This window comes from Elephantulus edwardii, unplaced genomic scaffold (genome assembly GCF_000299155.1).
Source record: "Elephantulus edwardii isolate Elephantulus edwardi_28Jun2011 unplaced genomic scaffold, EleEdw1.0 scaffold00213, whole genome shotgun sequence".
In the NCBI taxonomy this organism is placed as follows: Eukaryota; Metazoa; Chordata; class Mammalia; order Macroscelidea; family Macroscelididae; genus Elephantulus; species Elephantulus edwardii.
Window position 1 is genome coordinate 2,608,153 of NW_006399963.1, and position 15,032 is coordinate 2,623,184.

Genomic DNA, 15,032 nt, shown 5'->3' on the forward strand with positions numbered 1-15,032 from the left:
GGACAATGACTAAGGATGAGAGAAGAGAATTCATGCCTTTGAACTGTGGTATTGGAGAAGAGTACTAAATCTCTCATAGGCTGCTGAAACAATAAAAAGATTGTATTGAAGAAATTGCAGCCAGAGGCTTCTTTGGAGGTGAAGACAATGAAGCTCCATCTCATATATTTTGGTGTTTCTAGGAGAGGCTATTCTTTGGAGAGAGACATCATGTTGGGAAGGTGGAAGGACTGCAAAGGAGAGGAATACACTCCATCAGGTGAACTGGCACAATAACTGTAGCAATCAGCTTGAGGGTATCAGAGATGATGAGAATGGCACAGGATCGGACAGGGTTCAGATCCATTTTTCATCGCGTTGCTATGAGTCGTACTTGATTTGAAGGCACCTAACAATACAAGTGTATCCTTAACCACTCATTGATTTACCAGAGCACTAATCCACCAAGAAATCTCTCTACTCATCCACCTATTTATTCATCTACTTCTGTAGATGTCTACTTCTTCATTCATTGATTAACCCATACATGAATCTACCCATCAATCTAACCAACCTGGTTTTCCATCCTATAGCTATAGTTGAGACTTGAATTTGTTCTTCAGATCTTATAAGCGTGAGAAATGCTGCACATTTTTCCTCTTTTGATTTTCTAACTCCAGTTCTTTGCATATTTTAATACTTTGTATTTTTGAGCTACTCTTTGAAAACTTCTGTTTAGTTCTGTTACTTCAGCATTTCTTCTTTTTATTTTGTTCTCTGTTTTAGTGAAAGGTTCAGAGTCTTTTCTGCCATCTACTTTGGTCTTTTCTTTCATTCTTGTCTTCGAAATGGCCTTTTGTTTTCTTTATGGATGATGTCCTTGATGTCATACACAATTCAGCTGGTCTTTGATCTTTAGTGTTCAATACATCAAATCTATTCTTGAGATAATTTTACAGTTCAAATGAGATAGACTCAAGATCATAATTTGGTCAAGGTCTGTGGACTTGTTTTAATTTTCTTCAATTTCAATTTGATTGAACTTGCGCATGAGTAATCAATGCTCTGTTCCACGGTTAGCTCATGTTCTTATTTTGACTACTGATACTGAGCTTCTCCAACTTCTCCTTCCTGCCACAAATATAGTTACTCTGATTACTATATAGTCCATCAGATGAGGTTCTACTTCTTTGCTTCCACTTTTTTTTCATTCCTGTCACCAATTATTATTAATGCATCTTGACAGCATGTTGGATCAATTTCAGACTGCAAAAGCTGATATTGTTGTATGCCATTGAGTTGGGACCAATTCATGACCCTCCAGCAAGTTTTCAGAGGCAGTAAATCCCGCAGGAGGAGACTGTCCCTGTCTCCATTTTGAGCTGGAATATCTGAATCTTGTGCCTTTTTAAAAAAAATTATTATTATTATTGTGTGTGTACCATCAAATCAGATCTGATTAGTACAGGAGGATATTGTTCCTCCTTCTCCAGCAGAGTATCTAGTGGATTGAATCTTGTGCCTTTTGTGCACATCTTCTTACCATGGTGACTAGAGCATGTAAAAGCGTATAGAAGTCTTCAATTTATTCATCTTTAATTTTAGTATTTGGTGCATGTATTCAAATAATTAGCTGTATTACCAAGTATTCCTTCCATATGTTGCACTGGGAAAATCTGCTGCCAGGGACTTCTCCAAAGTGCTAAAAAAGCATGGATGTCAATTTAAAGACCAAGGTGTGCTTGATCTAAGTCATGATATTTTCAATGCCTTCCTATGCCTCTTAAGGTTGGATAATGAGTAATAATGGTGAAAGAAGAATTTAAGAATGCTTTTAAATTGTTATTAAGAGTATTGACCATCCCATGAACTGCCAAAAGAACAAACAAGTCTGTTCTGGATGAAGTACAACCAGATTGCTCCTTAGAAGCAAGGATGGTGAAATTCCACTTTGCATATTTTGGGCATGACAGATGGCAACAGCTCTAGAAAAAAGACATCATGCTTGAAAAGGAGAACAGTCATAGAGAAGAAGAACTTCAACAAGATGGATTGGCACTATGACATTAACAATAGGCTTGAGCATGTTGGAGGTCTTGAGGGTGATGATAGGGTAAGGTTCTAATCTGTTTTTCTCAGAGTTACTACGAACTGTAGTAAAATTGATAGCACTTAATGACAACACCAACAGCTACACATTAACTATGATTACAACTGTACATCAATCTACTTACTCATATACTTACCCATCCACCCATCTAATACTGAATCTAATATGAATATCCACTATTCATCCTGGATTCAAATCACTTGAATCCTGTTCAATAGTTGGCACCTCTGTCATATATTCTATCCATTTCTACCTGTTTTACCCATGTCCTGGGTCCTTGGGATTGTCTATAAGCTGATATATATATAGAAGCCTTTGCTTCTGCAGAGAATCCCATCTCCCATATAGAAAGTTCAGACCAAAGATTGCCTCACTGAAAACCAGAAATTGTATTTGTGACAACTTCTACTCATAAGCATATGCAGGCAATGCCACCTTATTTATATTATGAAGTGATGTGAGACATGATTGCTTAAATTCACCAAGTCTGTTATATTTCAGAAATACCCTGGTATAGATACTATACTCCAATTTATAGCTCAGAGAGGTAAGATGTCCACACGCTACAGACCATTAGCACAACTGCAATTTGTAATCAGATCCCAGAAAAGGCATAAGCTAAATATTCTTGCCCTAACACTCTTGTGGCCAAGCTGAAACAGACTTCTTCCACAGCTCCAGCTACAAAGAAGCACTCCAATGGTGAAGACTGCATTCCTCCTTGAAGGGGTGTTTGCTACATATCTGAGGTCAACAAAACACTCTGGGGGTTTAGTGCCTCCCTAGTCCCATGCTAACATCCAAGCCACAGACACAAAGCAAGATACAAGCACTAAGAAAGAGAAGTCTCACCGAAACATCACCGATCGCGATGGCAGAGATGCTTTCCCGGTGGGCTGGCAAGCGGGTCACGTGAATGAGGTTGTCCAGGTCCCACAAGATGCAGGTGCGGTCCTGGGAGCCACTCACCAAGAGGCTGAAGGCAACTGATGCAGCCAGGCACGTGACAGCCTTCGTGTGCCCATACAAGGCCTGAGGACAGGAGACACTGGTTATGACAGAGACTCCTCAGTTCAGCCACTTGATTAGAAGACGCTGCCCTCCTTTTTAGTGTTGGTTCCCAGATAAGGAAGCAGAGAACCTTGGTGACTTTAAAGTCTCTATGTGTGTGTTCATGGCTGCCCTACCACCAGTTCCATCCATTCACAGGGACTGAGGCCCATTTTGGAAAAAGCAGATCTATTTCACCATAGCCCCAGTACCAGCATCCTCCTCAAGTTTTGTACCCCTGCATTCATCTTGCCACTACCTACCTGTCAGTTTGACAAACTCTGCTGGTTTGCATGTTGCTGGCATGCAGGAAGCTACATCAGTGATATCTCAAACAGCAGAAGGCTCAATCATGGCGGGCAGGTTTCAGAGGAGCTTCCAGGCTAGGGCAACTAAGAGGAAGGGACTAGGTCTAGTTCCAAAATTTAGCCAGTGAATGCCTTGTGGAGCACAGGAGAAGGATGCCAGACATAGTGCTGTGAGCTGAGTCCCTGGGTTGGAAGAGACTCATACACAGTGGCTTCAATGATGGACCCAAATGCATTAATGATCATGAAGATGTGCAGGCCTGGGCATCGCTCCCTTCTGTTATTCTTCAGGCCACATTGTGCCATCTAACAGAAATACCTTCAATGTTCTCTGCCTTTCAGGGTGGTAGGCATGGGACACTCTCTCTTCTGCCTTATCTTAAGAAAACACCTCTTCCTTGGATTCAGTCCCCATGGCCTGTCATCAGGGTCAATGCTGCATCACAAACAGCACATGTAGACATTTCTGTTCAGCATCTATCTGTGCCCCAGCCCCTCGGCTTGGACCCTCCCTGCCCTCCTGGGAGTTGTCAGTCTTATGTGGTTAGTTTGAGTCCTTAGTTCTGGAAAGCTGATTCTGGTAAGAAAATCAGAAAGTGCTAGTCCAAAGCTCTGCTTTCATAAATACTCTAAAACAACATCTGCTTTTACAAATCCTCTATGACACCTCATGTCTTCTCTGGTAGAGGCCCAGAAACTTGCGAGCACCATCTGCTTGATGACACTTCAGAACCCATTGAGAGAAAGTCGGAGTCCATGGTAGAATACTGAATTACTGAGTCTGGACAAAGTGACAGCTTTGAAAAATAATACTTAGCTTCCCCAGGCCAAATAGTGAGTGTCTGTGTCTGTCCTGGGGGACAGAAAGGCCAGGATGATGTCATTTCCAAAAGGCATCTCTGATTTCAGAGCACAAAGACATGGGTTTGCACAGATCTCAGGTTGGGCTCAGCTGGCAAACCCACGTGCCTGTGACAGAGGCCATACAGGCAACCCAGACACAACGGGCCTGGCAGACTTCCCAGCCTTTCTGGGATACACCCCAGGGACACAGCCTTCATGTTGATGTATGCACCAAGTCAGACCCCACAGAAACCAAACTCAGGGTCAGGCCTGAGACCTTGAGTCACTTCATGGTGATGTGGCCAGATTGACTAAGAACCTGGGACTACTGAACTTAAAGAACCACATATTTTCAATTTGAACCTTATCTTGAATTCTCTTATGCCTTAGACTTTAAGGTTTGGTGTACTGTTGAGGTTTTCTTAAGGTGGGAGGGCTCTCAAACTTTATGCAAGAATAAGAATCCCTCAGAGGGCTGTGAACATCCCGTTGCTGGGGTCAATGCCCTAAGTTTCTGATCCTACAGTTCTTGGCTAGGACCCCAGGATGCACAGACTCCAGGTGATATTGCTGGTCTGGGTATGGCACATTTGTGCCTTCATGCACTAGGAAGCAAACAAATCATGGTTGTCAATATCTTCAAGTTGGCTGAGATGCATGGTAACCCAGGAACAACAATGAAATGTCACTAGGCCTCACCTGGCTGAGCTGAAGTCCACTTTGTACTTTGAGTGTCTTACACCAAAAGGGCTTATCTCCCAGCACTATATTGAGAGATTTTCTGCAGCAATGAACAGGGTTTTGGAATTATGGAATCTTCAATTTGGTCTTTGACTAGCACTTTTTCGTTTGTGTTTTATTTGTCTCATAAAACAGAAAACTCTCTACTAGGCCAAAAGGATGACTTGTAGATAGGATATTATCTTAAGTCTAAATAAAGTAGCAAAAATGTAAATAAGAACCTCTGAAAAGAACAGTCAATTCTGGTTCCACTGTGGTGAAAATGGCACCCTCAACTATTAATATTCTTGAACAATATCACTGATATCACATGTAAGTAAGATTCTGCTGAAGAGTATCCAAAAATGACTGGAACAGCACGTCAACAGAGAACTGCCAGAAGTGCAGGCTGGGCTTAGAAGGAGTTGTGGTACTAGGGATATTATAGCTAATGTGAGATGGATCTTGGCTGAAAGCAGGGAATACCAGAGGAATGTATATATGTGTTTCATTGACTGTGCAAAGGCATTGGACTGTGGGGATCACAACAAACTGTGGCTGACTCTGAGAAGAGTGGGAATCCCAGAACACTTGATTGGTGCTAATGTGAAACCTATACTTGGTCCAGCAGGCAGTCGTCAGAACAGAGCAAGGAAACACTGCATGGTTAAAAATTTGGAAGGGTGTAAGCCAGGGATATGTCCTATCTCCATACCTTTACTATATGCAGAACAGATTACCTGGGAGGCTGGGTTGTATGAGGACAAGTGGTATCAGGATTGGAGGAAGATTCATCAGTACTCTGCAGATGACACAACCCTCATTGCTGAAACTGAGGAGGACCTGAAACGCTTGCTGCAGAAGGTCAAGGACTGCAGCCTTCAGTATGAATTGAGGCTCAGTATCAAAAAAACAAAGATTCTCACCACTGGGCCAATTGGCAGCATCAGGATGGATGGTGAAGAAATTGAGATTACTAACAGCTTTAGTTTACCTGACTCCACAAACAACACTCTTGGCACCAGCAGCCAAGAAATGGGAAAGTCTGCTGTTAGGGACCTCTCTAAAGTACTGAAGAGCAATGGTATCACTCTGGAAACTAAGGTGAATCTGACACAAGCCATGACTTTTTCAAGCACTTGCTATGCGTCAGAGAGCTACACAATGACTAGGGAGGATGAAGGAGAATTGATGTCTTTGAGCTGGGGTATGGGAGAAGAGTATTGAATATATCATGGACTGCTATGAAAATGAACAAGTTAATCCTGTTGTTCTTGTTATGTGCCATAAAGTCACTTGTGACTCATAGTGACCCTATGTACAAGAGGCCTAAATGCTGCTCTATCCTGTGCCAACCTCACCATCTCCGACACACTCATTCTCACAACCCCAGTCACAGAATTGACGCATCTCATCAAGGGTCTTCCTCTCCTATGCCATCCCTCTACTCTCCCAAATATGATGTCCTTTTCCAAGGACCAGTCCCTCCTTGAAACATGCCCAAAATATGTCAGACGAAGCTTTAGAATCCTTAACTCCAAGGAGCATTCCAGCTTCATCCTCTCTAGGACAAACTTGTTTGTTCTCCTAGCAGTCCATGATATATACAACACTCTTCTCCAGCACCACAGCTCAAAGGAATCAACTCTCTTTCTAGCATCCTTAGTCACTGTCCAACTCTCCAAAGTATAGCACACAATTGCGAAGACTATAGCCTGGATCAGGTGCACTTTAGTCTCCAGGCTGGTGTCGTTGCTCTCCTAGAGAGGGTTAAACTAGGCTGCTCCTTGGAGGCAAGGATTCTGAAGCTTCATATGACATACTTTGAACATATTGCAAGGAGGGACCAATCCTTGGAGAAGGATGTCATGCTTGTGAGGGTGGAGGGACAGTGGAGGAGAGGAGACCCACTATGAGGTGGATTGATTCAGTGACTGGGGGTATAGGGGTAGGTGTGTCAGACACTGTGAGATTGGCACAAGATAGAGCAGAGTTTAGAGCTGTTGTCCACAGCGTCGCTATGAGTTTCAGGCGACTTGACAGCAAACAACAACAACTGTCGATGGCACTGTAAAGCTACAAATAATTTTGGAAAGCATTAAGTCACTACTCGTAATGCAACTTAACAAAATTTATCTTATGAAAATAATACGGTACAAGAAACAACTCCCATAAGATTTTTTTGCAGCATCATTTAAAATAGTTAAAGCTTGGAGCGATCTTAATTAGCTAGTTTTACAAGACGGAGGACAGAAGGAGAGTGGATGCTTTTGAGCTGTGGTGCTGGAGAAGGGTACTGAATGTACCCTGGACTGCCAGGAAAACAAACAGATCCATCTTGGAGAGGATTAAACCAAGCTGCTTCTTGGAGGCAAGGATTCTGGGGCTTCGTCTGACATACTTTGGACATGTTGCCAGGAGGGACGGGTCCTTGGAGAGGGACATCATGCTTGGGAGGGTGGAGGGACAGCGCAGGAGGGGAAGACCCTCTATGAGATGGATTGATTCGGTGACTGGGGTAATCGGGATGGGTGTGTCAGAGGCGGTGCGGTTGGCGCAGGATAGAGCAGGGTTTAGAGCTGTTGTGCATAGGGTCGCTATGAGTCGGAAACGACTAGATGGCACATAACAACAACAGCAACAGTTTTCTTAAGACTGTGGTGTATTGGCATAATAGAACAGGTGAATGCAATTTCATAGGAATGGTATAATCTGGAACACTGGAAACTAAATCACAGAGACTGCAGGCAAATGTAAACAATTTGAATGGCTACATGAAAGTGATGGAGAGAAAACGTATACACAATTAAAATAGCATAATACCTATACTTGGGATGCATTTTAGGGATTATTTTGAAGTGAATATGAAAATTTTCTTTGTGTAGTATCTTTAATAAGAAAACTCTGAAAAGTGTTTTCTAGTCTATTAATGATGACTGCTGTTTGGAAAAGCCCCTCACCATGAAGGCTGTGTGTGTGTCTCCATGAAAAAGGAAGTGTTTTCTTTTGCCTGTAACCAAGCAAGCACATGTGGAATTCCACAAGCCTTCTTTTGACTTGGATGCAGGAAAAAGTGATAAATGATATTTTTTGGTATCAGTGCTGAGTGTCTTCACTTCTAAACGTAGCCTGGGGTAGTGGTGGGGGTTACTCAGGACTCAGGGAGTCTAAATGGATGTCGGCTTTGCCTCAGAAAGGATGAACTTCCTCTACAATAAGGAGAGGATAAAATAGATAAATGGGACCTCCTAAGAATTAAATCCCTATGCACATACAAAAACTTCTCCAACAGAGTAAAAAGGGAAGCCACAGAATGGGAAAAAAATATTTGGTAATGATACGTGTGACAAGGGACTTACATCTAGATTCATAAAATACTCAAGCAATGCAAAATAAAAGTAAATAACCCAAATGAAAAATGGGCACAGGATATGAACAGACACTTCACCAAAGACATTCAGAAGGAAAACAAACACATGAAAAAATGTTCAAAATCCCTAGCTCTAAGAGAGTTGCAAATCAAAACAACTATGAGATAGCCTCTCACCCAGTAAGAATAGCAAAATTTAACAGAACAGCAAACATCAAATATTGGTGTGGTTTTGGAGAACCTGGAATCCTTATTCATTGTTGGTGGATTCTGGGGCTTCATCTGACATATTTTGGACATGTTGTAAGGAGGGACAAGTCCTTGGAGAGGGGCATCATGCTTGGGAGGGTGGAGGGTCGGGGCAAGAGGAAAGACCCTCTATGTGGTGGAGTGATTCAGTGACTGCAGTAATCGGGATGGGTGTGTCAGAGGCAGCGTGATTGGCACAGGATAGAGCAGGTTTTAGGGCTATTGTACATAGGGTTGCTATGAGTCGCAAGCGACCTGATGGCACATAACAACAACTGTGGAAGGCTGTATGGTGCTTTCTCAAAAAGTTGCAAATAGAAATATCATTTTTCCCAGCAATTCCACTGCTGGAAATTTACCCTAAAGAAACCATAACTGCCCCCATGCAGATATATGCACACCCATGTTTATTGCAGCTTTGTTCACAATAGCAAATTGCTGGAAACAACCCAAGTGCCCATCAACAAATGAATGGATAGAGAAGCTCTGGTATAGTCACACAATGGAATACTATGCAGCATTGAAAAACAAGGAACTCATGAGATACTATGCAAAATGGATGACCCTGGAGTACATTACATTATACTGAGTGAAATATCTCAGTCACAAAATGACAAATATTGTATAGGGCCACTGTTGTAAAATGGGACTGACAGAGTTGCGGGAAGACAGAAAAGGAGGGGAGGAATGATGTATATTGCATTGAAACAGATGAGGGAGAGACTGTTTAAAGGGGACATATGAATGGGTATTCTTGTCATTACAGAAGTCTAGAGTGAAGGCTGCATAGTGGACTGGACTTGAAGGGAGGGATTGCATAACAATGAAAGAGTTTTTCCTTTTTCTTTCAAGGAGAAGAATGAATTGGGGGGGTGAGAAGAGGGAGAAAAGTGAAACAATGAATGACTGGAAACCCTAAGTCTCTGCAAACTTTCAGAGGATGGAGTGGATGGTAATCAAAGGGTCTACAATTTGATGGCAGGAGGGATGGGTGGATAAAGGAAATGGGAAAGATCTAGTGCAAAAACAATGTAAATGAAGTTTGCAAGTAAACTCGTATGAAATATTGTTTAAAAATGAAAATGAACTTATTTTAGAGTTGGAAATGTCCCTAAAGATTTCCTAGGGCAAATTCAAAAGTATACAGAATGAGAATAGAATCACACTCAAACCGTTCTGGGGCTGTGTCCTCATCATGAAGTCAGAAAAAGAATATATCCTTTGTTGTTAGTCCTGGACTTGTGGTGGACTCCACCTCTGCCTGGCCCCTGGTGAATGATCAGAATATTGTGATCATGTTTGGGATCCCCAAACCCCGCAAACAGTCTGCTTTAATCTGGAAGTTCCTCTGGAAAGAGTTCAGCATAACAACAAGATGCAAGCCCTTGAGCACAGATGGAGTATGGCTGGACATGAGCCTCAAAATTAATGTGCTGGGAGACCCTGGAGGATTTTGAGTGCCAAGCTTGTTGTAAGTCTGACTTGACCACATGATACATGGCTTCTAAATGTGAAGAGAAGCAGATTAACGTGGGGTTGGACCTCTTGGTGGAGGGTGCCTTTGGGGAGACCCCCATTCTATTCTCTGCACTTTTCAAATGGCCCTTGAGAGTGAAGGCAGTCTATCCCACCTCTGTGTCCCCTAGCCTGCCCTAGGTCCTTCAATGCACTCCTATGTTGAGTGTTGTACCTGCCGGAGGTGCAGGCCTTGAGCCTGGCCTTTAGCTGTGCAGAGCTCCCACACACACACCACAGTGCTGTCCCCTGAGGTGATGACTGTCGTAGCAGATGGACACACAGCACAGAGACAGTGGCCCCAGGCAGCCAGGTTCTCAAACTTCATCAGGACCTGTAGGAACAGGTGGGCAGAGCTGGTTGTGGGTCTGATATGGGCTAGGCTGGGGCAGGGCAGAATGACCCAGGTGGAGGTGCCTTTCTCCCACCCCATATGCAGTGACACTTATCCATTATCACTTCAGTGCTCTGAGCCAGGCCTTGGTGACAAAACCCAGGACTGAGGAGATCAGAAACAGCTGTGAGGTGGGTGTGGGTGGGGAGGAATGGAGCAGCATGGCTGACTCACTCTTGTGGTCTATGGGATGCTTACTTTGTTTTCTAAGGCCAAGTTGGGCAGAAGCAGCAGCCCCAGAATGCCCCACTTTCCTGGGCTGAGTGAGACTTGGGGCAGCTCTAACATAACCAGAAGTCAGCCAGTAAGAAGGAACAAGACTATGAAATTGGAGTTGTGACTCCTTGAAATGTGACTTTGAGTCAAAGGCCTTTGCAAAGCCATACATAGGTTCCACAAACAGGGCTGGGGCTGGTCCCATGGAGCACGTAGGACAGGGGCCACTGGCCACCTCTGTCTTCATCTAATAGGGCGCTGGGGGTCCTAAAGGCTGTGCTCATGTTGGTGCCATCTCACCTTGTCAGAGCCATAGGCACTCAGGCAGCAGCTGAAGTCGTCAAAGCCCCAGCTGAAGGTCTTGTTCCAGAGGTCAGGCAACAGAACCTTGTTCCTCTCCACCGCCAAGATGGTCTTCTCCGTGGGAACGATGTGGCCGATGGCTCCCTTAGGTGACTCAGAGCCTAGTGAAAAAAGGTACATATCTGCTTCCAGTTAGTATGGTGGCACTCACATGTCCGGGCACATCCATGCCAGCAGGGCGCCGAACATGACCAAGAACTCCCGCTGGATTGGGGCAGTTCAGTAGGTCCCCTCCTGTCACACTCTCTTCTGCAGGGATGCATAGCACCTCCTACCCCCAGGGGTCAGACCATCAGGGGCCCTGGCCCACTTTAGAGTTCTAAATATTTGGCTCCTTCATGAATGAGTGTATGGCCAGACAAGCTGAAGTCACCAGGCCAGAGGCCATCCTCCAGGACCTAACTCTCTCATCCAACATTGACTGTCAGGATGACAGGATGCAGGTCAATTCCTTGCCCTCCCACCAGCTCCACCATCAAAAAGTCACTCCTGAGCCAGCTGGACAGCCTTCTTCCTCCCAGGTGAGTCCTGGTGTCCATCTATGAGATGAGGATCCCTCCTCATAAGGCCGCAGTGAGGACATTCATGGGGATGAGAACACTCATGGGGGATGTCCAGAGCTGAGCCTGTCCTCCAGGAGGCTCCCTCACAGCATCATCGCAGCCACCCTGAGACAGGAACTGTCCCACATGACCCACAAGGAGACCAAGTCTCTTCCAAGTCCCAGTGTCACGAGAAGTGAGGTAGGAGCTGCCTCAGCTTCTCTGGGCAGGCACTGGAGTCTCCTAATATAGGTGCAGGTCCTTTTCTCTCCCCAACCCACTGTTACTCAAAGGCAGCAGCCATGGCTAATGATTTCAAGCCTTAAAAGTGACTAGAGTTGCACAGCTCTGGGGAAGACAAATAGCTGACATGCAGAATAAGAAGTAGCAACTTCATAGTCAATCAGATTGAGGTGTAGCCCTGATATCCACAGAAAGAAAAACGAGAGTCTAGGAGACAAGTTCATGCTTCACACCCACAGTGTCAGAGCTACCCCACCATCATCAGCCTCCTGCTCCAAACTAGTGACTGTCCCCTTCTGGGTGGAGGGAGATTCCTTTGGCCAACTCTGGCCTTTACAGGTCTCTTTATGCTTTGTGGCAGTCAATGAACAGTCAGAACAGGACTTCAGTTAGCACTGGTTAAAGAGCATCAACCATGGGCTGGGTAGTACATTTAGATGATCTCATTTTATTCTGTTCTGGATTATAGAGGCTGAAGGAGACCCTTAGAAAGGTCATTACCTTTCTAAGGCTACACAGCTATGACATAGCAAGGATGACCAGCAATGGGCTGCCTGCACTAGAGCACATAGTCAGAACTGTGGGCTTCATGCTAGCTGAGCACAGAGAGCTATGGGACCATAGGGGAGCAAGGGGCCGAGTATGACCAACTTTTTAAAGAACTGTGAGCTTGCTTGCCATATGTCTTTGGGGGTGAGAAGGGGTGTAGATGTTTCTATATGTGAAGGGGGAAACTTGTGGACAGGGCACCCAACCAACAGCAAGGTCAGACACTCACCTTTGACAGTGACTGGAGAGGGCTTCAGAGACTGCAGGCTGTAGAAGAATGGCTGGGGGTAACCCAGCAGGCTAATGGACATGCTCATGTCTTTTCCAGATAATGGCTTTCCTAGAGCCATCCTGGCAGGATGGGGCTTGGTGAAGAGCTGGAGTGGGAAAGGGGTAGAAAACACCACACAAGCTTTAGATTAGTCAGAGGAGACTAGAGCTCTGTCCATGTTACTTGCTAATGGTGCAATTCTGTATAAATTATCATTGAGCCTTTCTGAACCTTAGCTGTGTCTGATCTGTAAAGGGCAGTTTAATACTTATGATCATAGTTGATGAGAAGATTCAGTGAATTAATCACATTAATAAGTAACATCCAGGAGCTCTGGTGGCCTAGTGGTAAGGAGCTGCACTGCTAACCCAAAAACATGCAGTTCAAATCCACCAGGTGCTCCATGGAAGAAATATGGGCACTCTTCTCCTATGAAAATGATTGCCTCTGAAAACCTGTTGGAGGATCAGCTAGGAGTTGGTTCTGACTTAACAGTATAACACAACAACATTAGTTTACTTAGCTCCACAATCAACATTCTTGGCACCAGCAGCCAGGAACTTAAAGGACATATTATGATGGGGAAATCTGCTGTTAGACACCTCTCTAAAATACTGAAGAACAACGATGTCAGTCTGGAGACTAAGATGCACCTGATACAGGCCATGGTCTTTGCCATCACTTTCTATGAATCAGAGAGCTAGACAATGACTAGGGATGATAGAAGGAGAATTGATGCCTTTACATTATGGTGTTGAAGAAGAGTATTGAATATATCATGGACCACTCAGAGAATGAATAGGTTTGTCTCAGAGAGGGTTAAACCAGGATGCTCCTTGGAGGCAAGGATTCTGAAGTATCATCTGACATACTTTGGACATGTTGAAAGGAGGGACCAGTCCTTGGAGAGGGATGTCATATTTGAGAGGAGAGGAAGACCCTCAATAAGATGGATTGATTCAGTGACTGGGGTAATGGAGGTAGATGTGTCAGAGCCAGTGAGACAGGCACAGGATAGAGCAGGGTTTAAAGCTGTTGTACATAGGGTCTCTATGAGTCGCAGGCGACTCTATGGCACATAACAACATAAAAAACGTATTTCAGAGTTCTTGGATGGTACAAATGGTTAACTCAGTTGGTTATCAGTGGAAAAGTTAGATGTTTGAGTGCACCTAAAGACAAGTCAGAAGAAAAGCCTGGCAATCCATTTCTGAAAAATCAGTTCTTGAGAATTGCATGGCACATGGTTACACTCAGCTATACTGGATGCCATAGTTAGACATACTGGGTGGCATAACCCCACTCAGATATACTGAGGGCCATAATTATACTCAGGTATACTGAGTGTTGCCAAGAGTTTGAATAGACCAAATGACAACTTCTTTTAATTATATTTAATATATTTTCAAGTACTTTGCATGCTTTAAAACATAAACCCTGTCCAAGAAAAGCCCTGGACCAGATGGTTTTACAAGTGAATTTTATAAAACATTCAGAGAAGAACTGTTGCCAATTCTACATAAATTATTTCAGAAAATAGAAGAAGATGGAACCCTCCCAGATTCATTCTATGAAGCAAACATATCTTTGATACCAAAGCCAGGAAAAGACACCACCACCAAAATAGAAAACTATAGGCCAATATCTCTCATGAATATTGATGCAAAAATCCTGAATAAAATACTGGCAAATAGAATCCAACGATACATAAAAAAATAATTCACCATGACCAAGTGGGATTCATAACAGGTATGCAAGGATGGTTCAACATAAGGAAAACAATTAATGTAATTCATCACATTAACAAGGCAAAGAACAAGAACCATATGGTCCTATCAATTGATGCAGAAAAAGCCTTCGATAAAATCCAACACACTTTCCTGATTAAAGCACTCAACAAAATAGGATTAGAGGGGAATTTCTTCAACATAGTAAAAAGTATTTATCAAGACCCAAGAGCAAACATTATTCTTAATGCAGAGAGGTAAAGGCATTCCTTTTAAGAACAGGAACTAGGCAAGGATGCCCACTATCACCTCTCTTATTCAACATTGTTTTGGAAATCTTAGCAACAGCAATAAGACAAGAGAAGGGAATGAAAGGTATCCAAATAGGCAACGAGGAGGTAAAATTATCCACCTATGCCAATGACATGATAGTATACTTAGAAAACCCTAAATACTCAGCAACAAAACTATTGGATGTAGTTGACCAATTCAGCAAAGTAGCAGGATACAAGATCAACATACAAAAATCAGTTGGATTTCTCTACAGCGACAAAAAGAATACAGAGCCAGAACTAAGAGAAAC

At 43.6% G+C, this 15,032-nt stretch overlaps 1 protein-coding gene across 1 annotated transcript in view; it reads right to left on the reverse strand.

Moving 5' to 3' along the window:
- Positions 1–15,032, reverse strand: part of WDFY4 (WDFY family member 4) — a 704,682-nt gene that overhangs the window by 11,602 nt on the left and 678,048 nt on the right. Inside the window, exons 54-57 of the mRNA XM_006897732.1 lie at positions 12,681–12,828; positions 11,055–11,239; positions 10,320–10,478; positions 2,942–3,121 (exon numbers count right to left, since the gene is read on the reverse strand). Coding sequence (XP_006897794.1) covers positions 2,942–3,121; positions 10,320–10,478; positions 11,055–11,239; positions 12,681–12,828 — 672 coding nt within the window. The remainder of the gene's footprint in view (positions 1–2,941; positions 3,122–10,319; positions 10,479–11,054; positions 11,240–12,680; positions 12,829–15,032) is intronic.